Below are 24,333 nucleotides of genomic sequence, written 5' to 3' on the forward strand. Positions count from 1 at the left end.
TGCAAGATAGAAGTCATGGTAGTGGGAGCGGGGAGGAAACCTTTAGGAACTAGAGGAAGATTGTATTTCTCATCATTATTACATCGCACCCTGACACCACTTTTTCTCAATAAGTTAGTAGAAAATAGCAACATATCATCTTGAGATTCAATGGAGTTTACTCTTATTATTGGATTTATGAATTTTCCTTGATATTGATATAAAGTTCAGTGTATAAAGGTGTTTTTTTTAAAATCATCTTTCCAATTTACAAGGCCTTCTCAATCATTCTTGAAAGATATGAGGAAAATGGTACAGAACAAAGACTTTCCTAAAAATAATCAGAGTAAGGAATTTCCATCAACTTAGGTAAATGAAAATTGTTTTTGTTGCTGGCTGCCTTGCAGTTGGCTCCAAATCACGGCAGCCTGTGCGCAACAGCATAAAGGACCGATCATCGTTGCTGTGCTTGAGTCCGCTGCTGGAGGCACTGTATCAACTCATCTTGTTAAGGGTCTTGCCTTACTTGCTAAACCTCTGCTTTTCCCATCAAGATGGCCCATCCCCTTCTCCACAGACTGGTCAATCCAGAAGGCATGCCCAAATTACACACTACATGCCATAAATCCATCCTCTGCTAAGGAACAGTTTGGTTACATTACTTCTGACAAGTGGGTTTGTGGTGGTATATCTAATAGTCTTCACCAATGCCATAAATCAAATATACTCTCATTTAGTCTATTCATTGTCTAGTTTTCATATTCATGAGCCAACTCAAAATATCATGGGCATACCTTTGTTTATTAACACTCTCAAGGGTGTCATGTGCAGCAGAGTTCTCCAGTGCAGTATGTCAGTTGATTTTGTTTTCTTCGCGTTAAGGATAATCCATATTGAAGGTTGTATTCTTTGATCTTCTAAGTACACTTCATGTCCTCTTCGCCTACAGCATGTAAGGTTGTGTCTGCAGCTCCCAGGGTTGTTAATGAGTCTTCCTCCTATCCCTGTGTCAAATTCTTCTTCATAGAGTCCAGCTTGTTGAATTATTAAGGACAGTTTCCAAATAAGCATGTTGAAAGAATGCAATCCTGATACACACCTTTCCTGGTTTTAAACCAAGCAGTATTCCCTGGTACTATACAAATTACTGTTTCTTAGTCCATGTACAGGTTCTGAACATAATTAAGTGTTCTGGAATCCCTGTACTTGCCAATGTTATCCATAATTCGTTATTATCCACAGTTGAATCCTTTTGCCTAGTCAACAAAACATAGGAAAATATTTTTCTGTTATTCTCCTTCAGCCAAGATCCATGTGACAGCAGCGCTATCACAGTACACAGCCTCTGCTGAATCCAACTTAAATTTCTCACAGTTCTAATGCCAATGTATTCCTGTAACAGTTTTGAATTACCTTCAGTATAATTTTGCTTTTTTGTGATATGAGAGCATGTTTGATAATTTGCACATTCTATTGGATCGTATTTCTCTGGGTTGGGTACAGATATGATCTCTTTCAGTTACTTGGTTAAGGAGCTTACCTTCCAAATTTCTTGGCATAGATGAGGGAATGCTTCCAGCCTTGATTTTGTTTGCTGAAACATCTCAATTGGTATTCCATCAATTCTTGGAACCCTGCTTTTTACTAATGCCTTCAGGAAGGTTTAAATTTTTTTTTTTCTTTCCATACCATTAGTTCTTGATCATATGCTATCACTTGATATGGCCAAATGCTGACCAGTTCTTTTTGGTACAGTGACTCTCTGTATTCCTTCCATCTGCTTTTGATGTTTCCTGTATTGTTTTTGGCCCAAAGAATCCTTCAATATTTTCAAGTGGAAGCTTGAAGTTTTTTTTAATTTGTTCCGATTGAAAAATGTCCAGTGTGTTCTTCCTTTCTGGATTTTAAACATCTTATCTTGCCACATTTCATCACACTTGACTCACTATTTTCCTTAGTGGCCCTTTGAAATATTCATTTGTTTGAGACACTACTAATAAAAGATCAAGTTCAGAGTCTCTTCTGACATATCTTTTTGTCTTTTCTTTCGTCTGTTTAAATAATCTTTGCTTTCTCCATGTATGGTGCTCTTGATGCCATCCCATATCTCCTGATCACCAGTATGAAATGCATCATATCTAGTCTTGGGATGGCCCCTAAATTCAGGTCAAATACATTCAAGGCTCTTTTTGACTCTCATTCACTTTTACCTTTCTTCAGCTTCAAACTGAACTTGCATAGGAGTAATTGTCTATTTCAAAGGGAGCAGCTGGCCTTGTTCTGATATTGAGCTTCCTCAACATTTTTTCCCACGGACCTAGTAAATCTGAATATGTGTATTCCTCTGGTGAAGCTTACATGATGAAAAAAATGTATTTTTAATGAATAGTAAGGTCTTACAAACTTCAATCATGTTTTTTATTACCAAGGACATATTTTCTAAGCAGTGATCCTTCTTTGTTTCTACGTTTCACATTCCAATCACCAGTTAATTATCAATGCATCTTGCTAGCATATTTAATCAATTTCAGACTACACAAGTTAACAAAAATCTTCAATTTCTTCATCTTTTGACATTCTTTATCTTAGTCATATATACTGGTCGGATTCCTTATAGGCATATAGATATTACCTTGGGTCTAACAGTACTGTATTTCAGGGTAGGTCTTAAAATGTTTTTGTTGATGGATGTAGTGACACTGTTCCTCTTCTGTAAGTTTGGCTTGAGTTTTGGCAAACCTGTCGGGCTGTTTGTACTCTGTGCTAGCGAATTGCTGAGCTAGAATCACCTCAACCAAAAATCATTGGGTGTTGGTTTCTTTAACCTAGATTACAAAGTTGTCCTTTCAAAATAACCAATATCAGTCTATCTCAGTTCAATAATGCCTGGCATATTGATTTTCAAGTGTTTAATTTCATTTGGATGTCCAATTTCCCTAGATTCATACTTTGTATACTCTATATTCCGATTATTAATGGATGTTTACAACTGTTTCCTTTCAAGTTGTACCACATCAGCAAATGATGTCCCCAAAGCTTTGCTCCATCCACAATAGTTAAGGTCAACTCTACATTGTGAAGGCAGTGCTTCCCTGGTTGTATTTCAAGTACCTTCCAAGCTGTGAGGCGTATCTCCCAGTACTACAATAGACAAGGTTTCATTACAATCCACAAGGTTTCCCTTGGCTAACTTTTTTTTCAGAACAATATCATCATGGCCCTCTTCCTAGTCTGTTATACCATTTGTCTTCTTCTTCTCATCTATGCTGACTTGTGTTTTGCTGTGATGCTGGAAACTATGCCCCACTGGTATTTCTAATATCAACAGGGACACACAGGACGGAACGTTTTTAATGGAACTTCCAGACTAAGACAGACTAAGAAGAAAGGAAAACTGATTCATACTGAATGTGCAACATTATTCATAGCCATGCTTCAAGTCCAGTCATTTACTAAATACAGGAACTCTGCGCACTGGGACTCTCACGCTCTTTTTGGTCGTGCTTTTGCACTAGAATCGCGACTGCTAGCTAGCAGCTCCCACCACTCTTTTTCTGCTCAGATTCGTAGGCCTGCTTCATATTACTTCAAGTATCCCCCCATATCCTCACCTCTATCTTCATCAATCAAAACAAAACAAAGTGGAACAACTGATCTATTCTGTACACCTTCATTCAAGTCACAGATCATCCACAATGACTATTCAGCCGCGTGTCTCATATCCACAGTCAGAGACAAAGATAATTGTCTTTAAGTCATGACAAGAACAATGGCAGCAAGACCAAATGGGGAGGGCAGGGAATCTTTGTACTACTGGGTCCAAGATGGTCTTCGCTTTTTAAAAAAAATGTATCTCTCAATAGGCAACATAATCAACTCTTTAGAATTCTAAATTCATCCATGAGATTGTTTAAAGTGTGCTCTGGTGTGCAATTCAAGCTCCGGGCCCCTCTGCTCTCCCTCCCCAATCCCATGCTCAGCCCCCTCATGCTCTCTCTCTCTCTCCAACACTTGCACTTAGTAGGAAGTAGCTAGCTAGTCTAAGGTAAATCAGTCCCCTGGGCTAGAAGACAAGGACTGATGATGTCGGCACTGGCTCAGAAGTTTGAAAAGCCAAACTTTACCAAGGCTCAATGAGAATGCACAGCTATTAGGACGATTCATGGTTCGCTAATAGTTTATAAATTTCCTCCTAGCACAATTTTCAAATTTCACTTTTACATTCTCAGAATACAAGAATGATAGTATTTTCAAGACCTGAACTGAATTGAGCGGTGGGGGTGGGGGCGCTGTCCAGGGTTAAATAAACATTGATTTTGAGAAGACTCCGGTCAGGCGCACTGGCATGGCGATGCCTGGACGGCTCTGTGTCGGGGCTGGAATGCAAGGCACCCACTGATGAAGGGAGCAAGGAACTGCAGGCTTTCAGGAGTGTGAAGAAAAACAATTTTTCATAAAGAAAATACATTCGCTCCAAGACACATGATTCTATCATTCTGTGAGAAAGATGAGTTTACAAAAAGAAGATTTGCAACACACATTGTCTTATTAGAATGATGATTTAAGAGGTCCTCCTGTAAGAACTTCCTCCATTATCCCAGTAGCACTGAAACGATGAAAATCAATAAACAACAGGCAAAGAAAAAGAGGAGTACAGAGTTTGAAGATAAGGCTAGACAAAGAAACACTTTGGATGTCCTTCCAAGAGGGATCATTCAGGATGGACCCACTCCTGATTTGGACGGTTCAGTCAGCGCTGTGCCTGTGGTTGGGGATGCACACACTTCACTTCGGGGAGGTGAACGATGGGTAGGAAGGCTGCTTCTTCCGAAGCGATGGAGGAAACGAAAGAAACGGAGCCAACGACTGCTCTGCTTGTCAAGCCTTGTCTGACCAAAACGAAGGAAGCACCACCTGGGGCCAAGCATTTCAGCCAGGGCATGACTGACAAATAACGCGTGTAAACCACGACTGCAGCCCCCCAACAAAGACGGAAGACTGCATGCTTTACTGCTAGTTGTCAAACACAAGACAGATTTAAAAATGAAAGCAAACCAGTGAAGCAACCAAGCGTCTTTCTCAGGTAATGCTGGACTGTCGAGTCTGTGTTCTTTCCTCTAGTCTAAAAGACAGAGTTCCAAAGGAGAGATTCAACTGATAATGGGTAAAACTGTTACAAGGTAAGTAAACATACAGATCAGAATCCAGTATTTTGCCGTTCACTTGTATTTTGTTGTTGATGATGTTGTTAGGTACCGCTGAGTCAGCTTCAACCCACAGCAACCCTCTGCACAACAGAACGAGACACTGTTTAAAATACTTTAAATGTTTTGATATACTCATATAAATAACTTTAAACAACGCAATGGCGATGATACCATTTAGGTGCCAGGGTCTTACTGTAAAGCCAATTGTCTGCAACGCTACCTGCTCTGGGTGTCTGGGATCGTCTCTAATTCAATTAGGAGAACAAATTGCACTGAAATGGCTACAGTGTCAAGTAGCAACTACTATACTTATTTGAATAAACACAAGGGAAGAACTCATATAATGGCTCGTACAGAGGTAAGTGTCAAATGTTTTTCACACACATAAAGTTCGATTCTTTACAATGCCTTGGACAACATAAACAGTGTTTATTTTTAGTGCTTCGAGTCAAGCAATTTGGCTATATTAGCCAGTGAGTTACAGAGGTTGAGAGCCTCACACACAATGTTAAACGAGCATTTATGGGGCACTTTACATTTACAGAGCGATTTTACAATCATTGGTGTTAATAGCCAATGTGATACAAGAGAGGCTGAGAATCTGATCAATTAGCAGTATGTTCATTTTTCTTCCAAGAAAGGAACCCTTAGGCAATCTTTTAATGGAGACAAATCCTACCAGTTTACCAAATAACCCTCTTTATAAAGCACACCCAAGTTTAAGGGTTCCCCCAACCCTTTGGTATCTGTAGACATAAGAAAGTTAACTTCCCCAAGAATATGGCTAATGGAAGCAGAGAAATACGATAAAACTCATCAACATAAATATTTTCATGACAGTACAAGACTTTTATCCTCAGAGGTTTAGCTCAGTGAAAGGGGGTGAGACCGCCCCACAGGGGGTGCTGGAATGACCCAAGGGGACTGCAAAAGCAGGTGTCTATTCTTTCTGCTGGCTTTAGTACAAAAGGTGTTCATTTTCGGGGTGGGGGAGGTGCTTTTCTTTTTTTTTTCTGAAAAGGGTAAGCCAAATAAGTTTGGGAACCTATGGCTTAGATGAGTACAAATTAATCCATTTCATTTTATAAATTGTATGGTATTATTTTTAAAGGGTGTGACCACATGCCGTGGTAGGGATTTTGAACCACGGATTTTTTAAAGGTGTCTCCGGTTTAATAAAACTCTAAGCTGTCTAAGCTTCCCCCCGCCCCCAGTTTCTTATTTATTATCAACTTTATTGAGTTATTATTTACATTTTACAAAATTCATTCAATTCCATGTATTTAAAATATATTTTCAGAATTGTACAATCACCACAATCTGTTTTAGAACATTTTAATTCCCCTTAAAAACAGTTGCTCCCCTAAGCTTTTTTTTTTTTTAAAGAATATTTATCTATATTTTGAAATAGTAAAAATTAAGAAGAGATCCACTGTTCATGCTTGGCTGTTGCCTTCAATGCCGAAACAAAATGCTTCCACAGTAGTCTATAAATTATAATTCCTCTGGTAGTGTTGCTGTATAACACTTTATAACTGACATATACTAATTATAATGAACTGGATTTTAATGCTATACATTTACATCTATGTTCTGGATTGGAAAAATCACCCTCCCTCAATGAGTCAATTTTTCTACCTGGATTTTTTTACCTCTCCTTATTGAGATAAGCCACCCTAAAGGAACGATTCAGTAAAGTCAGGTAAACCATATTTCGTAATATATTTGAGTTAAAACAAACCACACTTAATGATGATCTGTTTGGGGGTTTTGTTGGTACATCTTAATGACGAAAACAAAAAGGAAATTTAAATGAGGCATTCACGTTATGTCACAATCAACTTAGGGTGCGGTCTTCAGAAAGGAACCCCCAGCAGTTGCAGACTAGTTTTTAAAATATCGATATTGCTCTCTCTGCCCTTCCCTCGAGCGGTGCACAGACAGCATCCCCAAGACTTAAGATGTTCACATATCCCAGCTGACAGTTTTTCTGTTAATACATCCATTTCTGGTATGAACAGAAAGAACTTGAACTTCATGAAAATTCCTAGAGCTGTGTTAATGTTACACAAGTGTCTACAACCATCTTCGTGTGACACTTTCCATCACTGAATTCTGCTGAGATGCTAGCAACGACATAGCCATTGCACCCTGGAGACTTTCAAGGACCAGGTTCCTAGTGAGAGCCTCTACTGAGAAGATGCTCCATGGCTAGTGTCACCTTTTCCCTCATAACTAAGGACCGGTCGTCTGACTGTGGGTCCCTGTACCTAACTAACTCAGAGCGCTACTCTTCATGGAATCGTTGGAGCATGAACAAGGGGTTAATATTTTATGGTAAAATGGAATTAAAAGATAATGAATTTTCCCTAAGATTCCTTCAATTAAATGTATATATTTGAGTTGTTATTTTTTTGAGACACTTAACACACATGCAATAAAATTCATCATTTTAAAGATACACTTGATTGGAAATTAATATATTTACAGAGTGATCTATCACTACTGTGTAACTTTAGAGCATTTTCATCATCCCAAACAGACAGGTTTTATAGAGGTTGAAACCTTCTGTAAAATAAGCTCCTTTACTCATCGTCCAAATCAATCTCCAAAACCTGTCTTCCAAATCCAACTCCTGTTTTTACCCCATTACTTTCAACAAATGATCTGCTTTCCTTTACGGAGACGAGTTCTCTGCCTAGGAATTACTCCGTTTCCCGCCCTGAACCGCAACAAACTACCCACGACCAAACCTTTGGTCACTTCTCTGCCCTCCTCTCCAGGCCTTCTACATACTCATGTCCCAGGTGAGTCCCTCAGCTTTCTCATTACAGCCCGATTCTTTTTGCCCTCAAACCCGTTTTCTGTCTCTTTCCCCCTCCCTCTGCCCTACTTTACCTTTGATGGACAGATGCTTGAGTTCTTAACCTAATTGCTGCCTCTTCTTCCTCAACCTAAGTCTTAGCTACCCTTTAAGATTCTCAGACCCACTTTAAATTTCCTTTTTTCAGTTTTAATGAAAGTGAGGGTAAGCCAAAAAGCATAAACGTGCCAGTTCATATATATGAGTTCATTTCAAGCAGTATTTAATAATGTCTCTGCAATTAGTACATGCCTGCAGACAAGCTCTCTCAGTTATACACTTGTCTTAGCTTCATTCAATTGCTTTCCAAGAGGAATTACAATCAAAGCAAAGAGAATGTGCTGACCCAGTTAAATTCAAGACAGAGAGGTCAGCCAGACAACTGTTTTGTTAGTTTGTTTGTTTGGGGGAGGTAATCTTGACAGATTTTCTCAAAGAACAACAGATGATCATAGGAATTATTATAACGATGTTTTAATAAAATTGAGAACTACATGGGTGAAAATAAAGTCAAGAAGGTTGTGGTAAAATTGCTTCCCCTTTATGACGATACCTTTGCTCACTCTTTGAGGTTAGCAAGAGCTGTCTGATGAGAGGGAATCCTTACACCCCGTTTACTTTACAGCGCTGATCTTGCTCTTTCAGACTCTGTATTCCCTAAACTCAAAGAACATTTAAAGGAAGTATGATTTGCACGAATCCCCAAGGTTGCTAAAACTGAAAACTGCTATTTTGATGTGGTGTAATTCAAACAACATCGAATTCTTCAAGAAAGGGTTAGAGAGATGGAAATAACTTCCTTCAGAAATGTACATACCAGGTTGGAGCAGATCTGCGCTCTGTTCGTAACAGCCCTTGTTACCCTGCCCTGCCATCGCTGGTGTACATGCTGGGCTCTCCCATTTGCCTATAATTTCTGGAGGGCATAGGTTGAGAAGCAGCAACTTTCCATTTTGAAATGTCTGCTTCATTAAAATGTCTATGAGAGTGACACACTACGTCTGCCTGGCCCTGGCACACTGGAGAGCTCCCAGTTTCTGGGCGCAGAGTCAGGGTCACCATTCTTAAACTGACCCCACTTAATGTAGGGGTTGGGGAAAGGAGAGGACTCTGACGAAGATCAAGGTGGGTAAAGGATATACAGTGTATGTGTGAGGGGACATTACATCTTGATAACAGGAGCATGTGTGATGCTGGGCATTTTACTTCAGACTGAATTTTGTCCATCTCTCTTCCGCTCATCATAGTAACCCTTATTACCCTGTCCTGCAATTACTGGATTATAGGCTGGGCTCTTCCACTTGTAATTCCTTGGGGGCATGAACTGCTGATCTATGCATTCCCATTATCCTTCACATACTCATTCTGCAAGGAAATGTGCTATGCCAGGCACTGTTCCTGATGGTGGCGATAAAAGCACATAAGAAGTTGGCTGCAACAGATTAATACATTTTAAAATCATAACACTGAGAAGCTCAAATGTAGAAATTGCACTTTATAACTAATATTTTAATAATGCATTCAATACCAAAACATAGACCAAAGGTTTTAAAATACATAAACCATGTTATTACTTTGTATACAAAGTTTCTATTTGGGAGATGGAAAAAGTTTTGGAGAGGATAGTGGTGAATTTTGCACAATATTGTAAATGTTATTAATACCATTGAAATAGCATAGCCATGACAGAAAATTTTGCATCAAATACCATTTACCACAATGAACTGTATAAACAATATTCACACACTAATATGCCCCCAAAATTGTGAGTGGTAGATAATTGCAGGTTAAATAAATATTTAAGAGGACAAATTATTTTGAGCTGTATTTGAACACACGAAGGATATTGAATTCCGAACTCATGGAAGCATGTAGGGCGCAGTATAAGGAAGGAGAATGCTGCACACCACGATGCAGGAGGTTATCCGGGCAGAATTAGAGGTGGTGGTAGCACTTTCTATAGGTGTAGCTATTGATTAGCAGGGGTGGTGCACATACTACTGATAACAGACAAAACATTTTATTATGAAAAATCAGAAATATTGCTAATCTTACTGAAAATGAAAAAGTATTATGAATTTAGATGTGATGTTATTTTATTGTTTGATTTTATTCTCATGGTTTTAGGTCCTTTTTGCAAATCTCAGTGATTTAATTTTAGACTAGAATTCTCTAATCATGATCAACTTTCTTATGGCCTATTTTATTTTGTATGAATTTACTTATCTAAGTTAAAAGTACAAAATTACAGAAAGCTTATTAAATTTAACAAAATGTTTCTATATATTTATATGTAGACTGCATATAATTCTATTACTCTAAAACAATTACTTTGAGTGTATCTATCTTTAAGCCTATAAGGTGCCTGTATTCACTGTATTCCCATATTATTACATTCTTCAAAATGATTTTACATTCAAGCAGCTGTAGGGTCTTATCCAGGAGATCAGTGAGCGTTTTCTTATTGTTGAATATTTAAGGTGCTCCCCAATTTGTACTTCAATAATAATCTTGCAAGAACCATCTCACAGTAAATCGTTTTGGGGGGTCTTTTCTCCGTTAATCTATCCCTAGGATAGAGTAACAACTGTGGAACTACTGGTTGTGCTAGTTTAAAGAGTATTGACTTTTAAGGCTTAGGGATTAAAAAAACCGAAGGGCCATACCAATTTACGCAATCAGAAACATGTATGCATTTGTATCACTACATCTTCACCAGTATATGCTCTCATTTAATTTTTCCCATTAATGCAGAAGTTGAAAACTGTTCTTAAATGATTCCATGATCATGGTATTTGATTACCATTGAACATTTCCTGGTAATTTTTAAAGTTATGAGAGATGGCACTGCTACTTCAGCAAGAAACCATATTGAGCACAAGTCAACGCTTCAAGACCATGGAGGGAAAAGTTAGTCTACACATATGTAGCTGTTATTGTGCTGCATGGTAATTAGACATTAATGGCAAGCAGTTTATCTAAGTGGCTAGTACTAACTATTAATTACTTACAGAGAGCCAGAACAAGCATTTTTCTTAGAGGGTGGGGTTACAAATGGTTCTTATGGCCCATCAACATCCCATGACGTGATCCAGAAGGTTAATGTCTCTTTCTTCTTTAATACATGTACCTTCTGACTTGTAAGCTGAGCACTCAGTAAAGATGGGCGTTGTAAATGTAGGTTAGCTGAGGGTAGCCCGGCACTTCCTTTACTGAGAATGAAAAGAGCTGACCCACGACAGGGCTGAAAATCTCTTACTTTTTTTAATACTGACTTTAGGATAAAGAATAGGTTGGTTTGTTTTGTTTTGTTTTCAAGACATCTCTGAGGGACTTTACATTCCAGCTTATTTCTCTCTTTTCCCACAGAGAAAATGAAAAGGCTAGAGGCATTTTCAGCACTACCATTTTCCCAATCAACCTTACTAATGAGTGGAAGGATGAGCTAGAAAACAGGATTTAATGGACTTCCAAAATGCTTTTCCTCAATACTGCCTGAATTCCCATGCTTTAGAGATTTTTTTTTAAATGTTCTTAAGTACATAATTCTGGGAAGATTAAAGAAGAAACACAAGAGTGGTGAGGGAAAAGGAGGTAATAGTGATCCACATGCTAGTGAAAATTATTTTAATCACGCTGGTTTATATTCTTACAGAACAATTCTGATGCATGCAAAAGAGGAATAAAAGCATAGAGAGAACATACAAGTAAAGAAGTTAAATCATTTTCGATTGATTTAAAACTGCATAACTGTGAACATTCAACTTTAAGAGGATCAGGAAGATGGAAAAGTAGGCTTATGATTTATATATATTAAAAAAAAGTTTCTCCAGACCTTGGGAGTTTGAGAAGCACATTTATATCATATTACGTATTGATTACAACAACACTGTACTGAAACTGAGACCCAGAGAGATTAAGTAACTTACCCAAAGTCACATAGGTAGTAATTGCCAGAGCCGGGACTCGAACCCAGGTCTTCTGATTCCTCGTGTGCACTTTCCAGCTCCCCTGGAGCTGAAGCAGGGGCAGAAAGGGAGGTGGAAGTAATTTGCCCAAGACCAGCTTTGACCTTTCCTCTTGCTTCAAAGGCCAACAAGAGCAGGCAGTTAGCTCTCCCAGTCACCTCCTTTCACCAGACCCTTACAGAACCCAGTGTGTAGAACTTGAAAATATTTCTCACCCTTGGGGCCAAGAATGGCCATTCAGAGCAAACAACGTCAGAAGTATTTTTTCAATGTACTCTGCCAATTTTGTGAAATCTCTTGGACCTCAAGCATAGTAAATCTCATTTCAGAAAGTAAGATTTTAAAAAATAGTAATTAAAATGATTGAAAGTAGATCATTTAAAATGTTTAGGTCGTGGTTTCAGTCAAACCTTATCGATGACACCATTATACAGCTGATTTCAAGCCCTGCTTTAAGAACTCCGCCATCTACTTTGACCTACTAGGTGGCCTTGCTTTCCACTGCCATCATCTTCCTGCAGTGAGCATTTGAATCAAATCAACGGCCATCAGTAGATTGGCTAGAACTATCATATATTAAGTCCTTTTCATAGCCAGCTTCGGGTACTTTCAATGAATGGGAAGGTCTATGTATCATCGTCCTGAGATGTAAATCTTACATTCATGCCTAAATTGTAACTAAAATGCTTTTAACCTATCCTTTCATAACTATTTTATATAATAATATTTAGGTTTCCTGGTGGCTAGTTTCACAAATAGTTCCTTATTATTTCTTAAAGAAATGGTATATGTTTAATTTCCCACCTTCATGATTTATATTTCTCCTAAGTTTCAAGCACATTTAATGAGATATTTTTATTTTACTCCCTGGGCTAATTTCCTAGGAATGCAATCATACCACTTAAATGTATTGCACATGCTACCAATTTATATTTTCAGATCCTTTTGTAATGAGCTCCAGTGCATCTCAATAAGATCCTCAAAAGGTCCTTCCATTTATGCAAACCTATAAAGGTCTATTATGGCTATCAATGTATTTGTGCTCAAAACTTTTAAAGGCTTTCTGTCTTTTCAAAGATGACCTATTTTTAACTAGACTTTATTTGTGCATTGGTCTTGTCTAGCTTGGACAATACTCAATCCAATAACTAAAATCCACCTGAAAACTTTTAAGAGGAATAAAAAACTATACAGGCTCCCACATAAAACCAAAGACAACGAGGACGAGGGAGGTGGGATATCAAAGAGGGAGGAAAAAGAGAGAAAGAAGAGAAAATAAGCTTACTAAGTATCACAGATTAAAACATTTGGACTAAGTATTAATATTCCCAAGCTCTTGATACATGCATGTCTCCCACATCTCTTGGCTTTGAGACTTCAGTTCTGTATTTTGAAAATGCGATGTAAATCTAACATTCTTCTGGTTATTAGCCAAGTGCAGGAATTACTGATAAAATTTTCTTACTTTCTTAGGAAAAAAATGCACTTCTCTTCTTTTTACTGTCAGTCTTATTTATTTAAGAGAATATACTGAATGTCATTACTTAAAAATCACAAATTCAAACATTTTAGAATTTGAACTTAATAGGAAAAAAAGAGACTGACTTCTAGTGGCCTTCTTCATAAGAAACTTTTGTTAGTCAGTGGTATGACCCCAATTCCACAATAAGGAAAGTGATCCAAGCACTTTAGGCAAGATGGAAATGCCAGTGTGCAGTTGAAGGCGGGTTTTGAGAACTCAAAGCTGGACTTTCCAGCCTATTTCTTGGCCAAAATGGGAACCAACCCTGCCTGATGGAGACCTTATTGTTATTTATTTGGGGTCTTCTTAAAGGAAAGAAATATATCATCTACTTTGACTTTCAATCCCTTGGGCACCGAGTCCATTCATTTTCCATAGTGCCTTACAAGCTTTGGCACAAAAAGAGAGCGCTCAATGAGTATTTGTAGAAAAGCTACCGTGAAGCTTGATGTCTGCGTAAGGACTTTTTCAACAATCAGGGTGAACCACCAGGATTATACTAATCAATTACTAATCACTTTCCAATGTTTCAGCTACCAAGCGAGTTAGTGTGCTAACTCAAAATTCTGATCCCATCATTTTCTAAGCAAGACAGCACTTATAGTATTCCCAATAATTTAGAGTTCTTTGCACTTTTACTAACTACTATCCAACCGTAAAATGTGCCCAGTTTAAAAATGGCAAAGGCCTGGAGAGGGTACCTTTCGTGAAGTCAGTTTCTGCCCCTGTGATCTCTCAAATGAGCTGTAGAATTATTTATAAGATGCTCAGTTCATGTAATAAACAAGTAGCACGGGAAGAGGTGCCTCAGTGGCCCTAGTGGGTGGCAAAATGGGAGCTGCTAAGAGAAGGGCAGCAGTTTGAACCCTCTGGGGCGCAAGATGTGGCTTTCTGCCCTGTACAGATTCACAGACTCAAATTGCAAAGGGGCACGTCTACTCTGTCTTAAAGAAATGCTACCGGGTCACTATGAGTCAATCGATTTCATGGCAATAGGTTTTCTGAAAAAATAAAAGCAAGAGATTAAGAGCAGTTAAATGAATGAATGTTTGTGTTTGTCAGCAAACTTTGAATTAACAAGTTTAAAACTAATTAAAACAAAATAAAAGCTTTAGGAAAAAAGAGCCTATTGGCAAAAAATCACAAATATTAAAACAAAGTCCTTTTTTTTTTTTACATTTTAGGAGAAATTAAGTTGCTTTGACACTTAAAATAGTATTTAGTAGTAACCAAATGCCAGTTTAATTTTAAATGGGTAGGGGGGCTTTCATATTTTCTTACTAGATTACGGGGGCATAATAAACAGAAACCCTAAAGAAAATAAATGGATCTATATTTCTGCTGGAACAAATAGTCATCATATGGGAGTCTTCATAGATGACAATTTTTGAAAACCTGTGTGTTAAGTTAAAATGAGCTTAAGTTAAGTTGTACAGAATTACATCTAAAGCAAATCTTCATGTTCACAGACTTAACTACCACTTCTAAGGACCTGGGAGGCAGAGCGGTTTGGTACACAGCTGCCAACTGGAAAGCTGGCCGTTTACACCCACCACCACACTGTGGGAGAAAGACGCGGCCGCCTGCTTCCGGAGAGCGCACGGCCTTGGAAATCCTGAGGCAGGCTGCGGTTAAGTCAAACGGATCCAACAGTAACAAGTCTGGTGCTTTGGGTTCTGAATTGTGGAACACTTAAAATTTGGAAATAGATTTTGTTCTGTATTCACAGAAAGAGAATGTATTTGGAAGATGAATGTAGAAAAGGTACTTTCTGTATAGTTTCTATAAAAATACCACATTATAAAACAATATATTCAGCTACCCACTGCCATCAAGTCAATCCCAACTCGTAGCAACCCTATGTAGGGGTTCTGAGGCTGGGAATCGTTCTAAGAGCAGAATACTCGTTCATCTTTCTCCTGCACCCATTCTAAAGACACATGTACAGTTTTGCTCCGTTTTACATGAGAAATCTTAAAACTAGAAATAATTTAGTCAAGACTACCTAGCCCGTAAGAGCATTTAGCAGGTCCTACACAGGGAAAGGGAGGAAGATGAGGCTTTCTGCTCCTGTCAAGGAGTTAGTCTTGGAAACCCAAGGGTCCCTACAAGTCACAATTGACTCGATGGTAATGAGTTTGTTTGGGGTTTTTTTGATCCAAGGAAAAAAGGAGGCCCAGTGGGTTTAAGAGATGGGCTGCTAAATGCAAGGCTAGAGGTTCAAACACAACAGCCACTCTGCAGGAGAAAAAGGAGACTGATTCCATAAAGATTGATAGCCTCAGATACTCTAAGGGGCAGTTCACTGGTCTTTCACTGTCTTAAAGGGTCGCTATGGGTTGGAACGACTTGATAACAGTGGATTTGGTTTTGGGAGAAAGAAAAGTGGGCGGCGAGGCGGGGTTCCATTAACAAATAACTTACAAAGCACTATACACTTTATCTCTCTCAATTGGAAATGTAAAGTGTTATGGGATCCAAGAAGTGTACCTGATTTTTTTAAACCCAGTATTTTCCAAATATACAGGTGTTCTTTGAATTATATGTGTGTGTGCAATATAGCAATTACCTTTTGTAATGGACTCAATCGTTTCATTAAAACTTCTTCATAATGCTTACTCTAAACATATGCTTACACATGTTTTTTTTTTAAAAAATCAAATAAAATGTACTCACTGTGGCAGTACTTCCTTTCCCTTCTGTGTGGAGCTCTCAGCTGACAGGCCACTAAGGGAGCTATTGCAGGCCAAGGTGTAAAACTCCTGCCAACAGTTCCCAGGTTTAACGGAACCGGAAGCTCTATAGCACCTGACTGTTTCTTGCTAGGATGACAGGGCAACTTTGCTCTGTTTCTAGAGCTGTGATGGCGCAGCCTATTGTACATGATTCCAGCGTGGGTCCAGTGACATTTAGAATGGGGATCAGTAGGAAGGGTAAAATTAAGATAGTATCCATCCAACAGCGGTAAAAAGAAAATACAAGTTTCAAAAAAGAGAAAAAGACCAAAAGATAAAATGTTTAGGAAACAAAATGAAAGCCAAAAGATATGACTAGCAAATAAGATGAGGATAAGAAGACAAAGAATTAACAGTGAGCAGAACACCGAGATGGCTACATTGCAGAATGGACCCCTCCCAGGCGATTCACTATGGTACACAGTCAAATATGCATCACAAGTCCACTTGTCATCCTTCTCCATCACTGCTAAAGAAGGGGAAAGACAGCGTGGGCCTCCATCGGAAAGGAAGTAAAGGCTACACTCCAACGAGCAACAGGAGGCGCCTGCTCTTCTTGTGCACGTCATGAGCCTTAGAAAATACATATCATAGATTATTCTTAGTTCAAGAAGAACACCCCTTTAGAACTATAAAGACCTCTAGAATATCCTAACAAGAAGATCTAGTCAAGGCAAGACAATATAGAGGAGTACCATTTGGGGGAACACAGAAGTAAAACAAAAATATCCCTCGGTTTCATTTATTTTACTACTTCTTTATTTTCTGTACAATAAGTAGAGTAGAAAATCTTCTTAATATCTTTGCAAAGGAAGGTTTAGATGTATTGCAGTCTGAAACTACAGCATTGAAAGTCTCTCTAAGTCAAGTAAGCAGAAATAAGTTAGTTTAAAGCAAATCAGTCTTAGTATTAACTGAATCAAAATTGTCACCCCCCCAAAAAAAATCATCTCACATGGCTCTCACACATAAGATCGCCATACAACTATCTTAGAGGAAAAAATTACTATTAAATATAAAGGCATGTTTATTATGACTCCACTTCTAAACTAGCCAGCTACATCAATCCTAGTCATCAGATTGCCATTCACAAGGGGACACTTAGAAGATGAAAGAATATCATAGTTATTGATATTATTCATGCATATTAAAAATACTGTGGTGAGTTTTTAAATATTCATGCTAATCTAATACTTAACAGTCAGAAATTTAAATAATTAGACTTAAGTTGCTTTAAGCACTATAATTAAAGTTAAAAAAACGTTAGGGAGTGGTATCTCTAAAATTACTTTTAAAAGAAAAGGAAGTATCTTAGGTAAAGAACTGACACTATTATTAAGTAACATGGTAATATTCTACTATGACATTTTACTTTGGTGCTTACTTCACATTCAGGAACAGGAAATAATACTGTAATCTTATTCTTTCATTGTTCAATAAAGAAAAACTCAAGATTATTCAGAAAACTTGAAAAATGTTTTTATATGTACAATCCATTTTAATAGATAATATATTACCAGATATCCAAATCAAACAATATCTAATACAGGATCTTAAAATAGCATATAAATTTCTTAGTATTGATTAGAGTTAGGTAAAATGTTGCTATTCAATAGTGCAGCTGGGTCTTGATCTGAAGATATTCATAACATCCCACAGGAAATAAATATGGGCTTCGAGGGGTACACATAAACAATATTTAAGAGACACATTTATGCATATGAGTGTACTAATGAATGAATTATCTCTTGTTATCCCCCTCTTTCAGCAGCTTTCATATGTCAAATAGAGTCCTCCTTCTGTATAATTCACAACTCCTCTGTGGGAACTGGTAAGTAATTGGATAAGAGATGGAAAAGAAATAAAGCACATCTCCTAGAAACAAACTTTATTAAGAGAAAGCTTAAAGCTATTGCATGGAATCCCTAGGTCCCATGGCTCACAACCTCAGGATAAACTAGCCCCTAAATTTCATTCTAATTGATATGTATATTGCCAATGAAAAGTAGCACAAATAGCTATCTTTAAAAAGAGTGCATCCCAAAATATGTATGGTGGAAGAAAACATATTTCATTAGTTCAGGGACCTTACTTAAACTGTTTTTAAATGGAGTAATTTGAGAATACTTAAAAAACCAGTAAGAATTTATCAGCAAGAATAAAAAGCCTTGCACTTTTACTTTAAACTAATAGGCAAGCCTCATTGTTTTAGAATTATAACCTTCCTTTGAAGTAAATGGTTTCTATGTTGTGTCCTCCGTTGACATCTATGATGATCTTTTGATATCAAATACAAACTAGATATAGCCTAATTTATCACTGTATCATGAACATTACTAACATGACTTTGACACTAACACATTTTGGATTTAGTTTAACCCATTGATTTATACATGGCAACACTCAAATCTTCCTCATTAAACATGATAATTTTTGGTTATGTGTTTCTTTTTAGTATCTTTGTCAGTGACAGACTAATTTGTGGCTTTTACGAATAATTATTTCAATTGGAAAAGGTAACTTTCAAACTTCTTTCTGAGAAAACCATTATAAGATACATTTTGTGCAATGTTACTATAACAATAATACTTGAGATTGATTAGTATATTTCTAATGTACAAAACTAAATACAAATAAAATTTTTTTTTGACACCACTAAAAAGCCCTCCTAAAAACAAAATCAATTTTTAAATTGGGAAATAAAATAGAACAGTAGATGAAAACTGTTTAAGTAAAATTTGTGGTTAGGTAATACCTTTCCCTCCACATTTTTAAAAATTTAGAAATTATTTAAATTAAAATTTCAGTAATATTTGTGTTTTTTCTTTTAAAGCCTAAAAAAAAAAACACAAGACCTCAATAAGAGATTTGGATTTCTTTTTTATAACCCAAACTATGACTTTCTTTCACCTTTGTACAAAGGGCAGGGAAAGTGAGTGTGTGTGTGTGTGTATGTGTGTGTGTGTGTGTCTGCTTTCACTGAATACCCCACCCCCTCAGCCAGAAGAGTGCCTGGCTTCTGATAGACGCATAATGAAATAAATGAATGTTCTACAGAACAACAATGAGCGGCGGTGGTGATGTGGGTGAAATACAGGGTCACTAATCACAACGGCAAGGGAGCCCTAGTGGTGTAGTGAGCTGTGCAGTGGGCGGCTCACCACAGAGCCAGCCGTGTGAACACTGGAGAAAGGTGAGGCTTTCTCCTCCCACTAAGATTTCGTCTTGGAAACCACAGGAGCAGTCCTACTCTGTTCTATAGAGTAGCTGAGTTGGAATCAACTCCATGGCAGTGAGTTTGAGTTGAACCACAAGTTCATTGGTTAGAACCTATCAGCAGCTCTCTAAGATAATAGTGAGGTATGTGGAAACCCTCAGAAACCCTAGGAAGCAGTTCTACCCTGTTCTGCTCTCTAGGAGTGCTCCTGAGTCAAAATCAACCAATGGCAGTGAGTGGTCCGCAGAAACACATTTGAGAGAGGATGTCGCTTTCTAGAGACACTGCCCAAGAGGATGGGTATGTTAAGGTCTTAGAACTAACTAACAATCACCTACACAACCATAATGCTTCTTGTTGGAACAGATGAACACTGATCATTTGCTGATACCAAGCAACAGATACTATGAACTCTTTAAAACAAAGTTTGGAAACCAGCATGTTCTAAAATCATTTCCTGGGACATAAGTCTGGCCAGGAACACAGAGGTATATGCATCTGTTAACATCCATGTGAAATGTTGTCTAATTTGGACACTGTGGGAACACTACATTAAAACCTACAGGAGCCCTCTTCTGCTTGGCCTTATTGCTGCTATTGCTGCCGGAGGAACAGGTGGCGGGCAACTGAAATGGGGGCTGCTAATACAGAGCAAGCAGAGCGCACCTGGCCCTGCCCCTGCTTCCCCCCACCTGCCCACCAGTCAAAGTCAGATAGAGAGCCTATGCTGAGTCATGTCCTCTGCCTTACCTCTCTGTATCACCCCTGTACTTTCAAGAGTCTGGATTTGAGGTCTTTAAACCAATGACACTCTAAAGTGACTCACTGCCAACAAGACAATTCTGAATGACAGCGATCCTCCAGGTCAGAGGAGAACTACCCCTGTGGGTGTTGGAGGCGGCGAATCTCATCTTTCTCCCTCGGAGAAAGCATCCTCTTTCTCCCTCGGAGCAGCTGCTGGTTTTGAATAATGGTGACCTTCTTGTTGGCAACACAACGTGTAACCCACTATGCCACCAGGGATCCTCTTAAAAATTGCTAGGGGGGAATAAAAAAAAAAGTAAGAACTGCTTTCTTTAAAAACGAAAAACAAACAAAACCTTTATGATACCTTGGATGTATATGCAGTTGGAGGTTAATGCAAACAGAAGTTACCTTGACACACACCTGTACTTGGAAAAGCAGGAAGGGCGTTTTTAGGTTTAGAAGAGCTTTTCTAAAGCAACAGCTCCTTAAAAGCACAAAGGTTCACCAGAGCAGCAGCAACAGTGTATTTTATAGTACTTCCAAGTTGCAAAGGGCAACTTTCCTGGTATTATTTGGGGAGTTAAAGTACCACCACCACCACCACCCTCCAGTCTGGAAAGTGCCTGCAGAGAAACAAGTAGAAGGTTTTCTTTGCCTTTAATGTTTTTTCATGCAGTGGTCAGAAATATGAAATAATATGGGTTTCCCCTATATAACTTGAAAAATGATAAGTGAGACTCTAGAATGTTTCATCACTTTGTTAGGAAGGTAAAGTCCTATTATGTTCAGAGAACTCATTTTTTGAAAAACAAAAATAAAACATTTATCTTCGGTGCTAAAGAATGAGCAGTGGACCTCACATTATGTGTGACAATATTGGAATTCATGAAAATAAAAGCGCTTAATTTAAAATAAATTATATTGTGATATACAGAAGAACCAGGTAAAATCTAGCTATATTATTAAGCGGGATGGGGGGGTGAGAGTCAATTTTTTTGTAAAAATAATCTTGAAGAAAATGAAATATATAAATATAACCATATATTTAAGCCACCTAAAATAACGCCAAGCAAGTATGTTCTGGAATTAGAAGATGTAGCCAGTTGGAAAGAGAAAATAAATATTCAGCTTACAGACAGATTTTAGGTAAATAATCTCTAGAGTTCATGAGAAAAACATTAACACTTAAAGAAGTAACTTGATTTTTAATTTAATTTTCTGTACAAATTAAGTCTCTTAATATTTCATACTTTTTATTTGACACTTCATTCTCATACTTCAAAGATACAATACAGGCAATTTATTTCTTTTGGTTTATATTCTGCCTGTTTTGGTTTGTTTCCAAAGCTATTTTTAAATCTCTGATGAATAATCACTTCTCTCTATAAAAAAATAACATGTTTTCTGAAATCTTGTGCAAGTAACATAAATCTTAATACATAAAGCTTAATGAAAGATACAGTATCATTTCACAGAATTAGCACAACACATAAGAAGTGTAAGAATTAAAAATTAGAAAATCCAAAATCCATAGTTTGCATTAGTAAGTGTGCCAAGACATTGTAGCAACACCCTACACTTTGCTGGCCTTTCGCTGTTGTGAGATGACTGATGAGTTCGTGTTACTTTTTTATTTATAAAATAAAGGTTCTTCTTCTGGTAATTTGGTGTAACGATACACATATATTAACTTAACAGTTGTTTGCCAATGACAAAAAAGGAAAAGTGTTTATAAACCCCAGCACATCGATACTTTCAAAAGCTAAGGGAAACTTACAATGACCCTAACTAAGATTAATGAGTATCTTCACATTTAATTTGTGAAAGGGACAAACATCCACATGCCCATATTGTTTGAGGATGGAAATACACTAAGGTGGTGCTGACCTCCATATTTCAAAAAGGAAATACTCCTTTTGAACTAAGTTGTTCATACAAGTAAAGAAGAAAAGCTGATTTTATCATAAATGACGTGCATGATTCAAACTTGTTTCATTGACCTATGCAGAATCATAAAATGTCAACAATCATTTTATTTTCTTTAAGTAGAAAAGAAATGCCAGAGTCTCCAAGAATTAAAAATTCTAACTTGCTTCTTTCAGTAAAACATTTCACACATCGGGTAGGAGATTTTTCAAGCCCGCTACAGAAAAAGGAAATAGGCAAAACAACGGCATAATAAAGCATAGATGAGAATTCACAACAGGCAGGAAGGAAACGAAATTCTTGCTGTTCAGAGCTCAATAAGTAAATTGGCTGGGAAATCTAATACACTTACTGTCCAGCTACGTTTACACAGACCTAAAATCAAGAGTAGAGAAGGAAGCGGATTTAAAGGGGGGTTGGGGGTGAGGGCGGGGAGAGAAGAGTCCCTGACTAGAAAGAAGATGATCAAGCACCTCTCTCTGACTAGAGAACCACAGAGACGACTGACAGACGTGCTCATCAGTGATGGCCACCCTGGAATAAAGAAAAGAAGAAGCAGAGAAGACATGAAATAAAGGAAACTAAAGTTTTCTTTAGGGAGTGAAAAAAACAAAGTTAATTTCTTATTAAATCTTGATAAAAAAAATAAAAGGTAAAGTAATATAAGACTTCTGTTTTAAACCTTTGGCTGTAATGACTAAAATCAATTGGAAGTATGTGATGAAAAGCAAAATGGGACTCAACTTCTAGAAATATAATATCAATAAACAGTTCCTTTCATCATCAAAACGAGATGAAACTGAAAGAGAATGAAAACAGCCATCAGGTGAAAATGTGGTCCATCAAGCTTCTCCAAGAAGAGAAAGACGTGTATTAGAGACTGAGGGCATGCCGGCCTCTCGGTGGAAGTTTAGAGAAGGAGAGCAAGGGAGGGGAGCTCTTAGCTAAACACGAACCATGAATAACATCATATGGCAAAATGTAAAATCATAAAGGGTACAGAACATGCAGTGAAATAACGATCTATGAGTCAAAATATAGTTATTATTACTTGGTTTTCTGTTGTCTTTACTTAATTTTTCTGGAGTGACAGAAATATCCAGAGAGCAAAATTAAAAGCAACTCATGGGAAAGCAAAGTATGTTTCACTGACGAGGGCTCTTATTATCTAGAAGATACAACTTTTTAGCGTATTTTTAGATTTCATGGGCAATAAGAGCAATTTAGATGTATAAAAACAAATTTATTAGCAACTTCCCACCAGTTTGAAGATGGAAAAAAGACAAGCTTTATGAAAATAATCCTAATGTCCTTGTACTCCTGATTTTGCCTAAATGTAGTTGAGAAACTAGCTATTAGTGGATATATATTACCACATATATCCTGTATAAGATGAATTTCATTTTGGTCAATACATTCTAAATTACATAATCAAAGATAATTACAAAGCTTTGACACAAACATTTGGCAACAAAAATAATCAAATAATTATTAAACAGATATTTATAGTTGATTTATACATATATATAAATATATGTGTAGTAAATGAAGTGAGTTCATTTATAATTGAACGTTTTCTTCTTATCTTTACATGTAAGCAAAATAAAACAAAACAAAACAATATATAAGTATCCAACAGAGCTTGAATTTGAAAACTGCTGGAGATTAATTTAGTCAAATTTAAAAAAACTGAGAGAGAACAAAATATGCATAAAAACTCATTTTACACATACAAACACATTTTAGGCAAACATGTAAATATGGATATCTATTTCCAAAGCATAATACAACAAAGCATGATACAAGAAAAGTAACACGAATACATTCGGATTTTGTTTTTTGTTTTTAACTGAAGTTTGGTATAATTATTAAATTCAAGTCTAATTTTAAAGGGTAGCCAGTTTTAAGTAAATTCTAATTTTTTTCCCACTTGTAATTGTTATAAGTATGACTAATCTTTTAGAGCTACATACTTTCTTCAAAATAGCCTGTGCCTTCGCACGGCACTTGGATCACGTACCCATGCCTCCGTCTGAACGGGCCTGATGCTGCTGAGCAACACCTCTTCATAGTTTCCATAATCAATGAATTTAACTACTGCTGTCATTCCTGAAGAGTGGAGAGCTTCCACTTCTGCTCGGTAAAACTACAAAGACAAAAAGAAATTGG

The 24,333-nt window shown here is 37.3% G+C and overlaps 1 protein-coding gene across 4 annotated transcripts in view; it reads right to left on the reverse strand.

Annotated features, from left to right (window-relative positions):
• TDRD3 (tudor domain containing 3) overlaps positions 1-24,333 on the reverse strand; it is a 124,329-nt gene that overhangs the window by 16,982 nt on the left and 83,014 nt on the right. For all 4 annotated transcript variants that reach the window (XM_045287151.1, XM_030884718.2, XM_045287150.1 and 1 more), the window contains one exon: positions 24,185-24,310. In XM_045287151.1, coding sequence (XP_045143086.1) covers positions 24,185-24,310 — 126 coding nt within the window. The remainder of the gene's footprint in view (positions 1-24,184; positions 24,311-24,333) is intronic.

This window comes from Echinops telfairi, unplaced genomic scaffold (assembly GCF_000313985.2).
Source record: "Echinops telfairi isolate 266 unplaced genomic scaffold, ASM31398v2 ScPeMD7_11;HRSCAF=52, whole genome shotgun sequence".
Taxonomy (NCBI): Eukaryota; Metazoa; Chordata; class Mammalia; order Afrosoricida; family Tenrecidae; genus Echinops; species Echinops telfairi.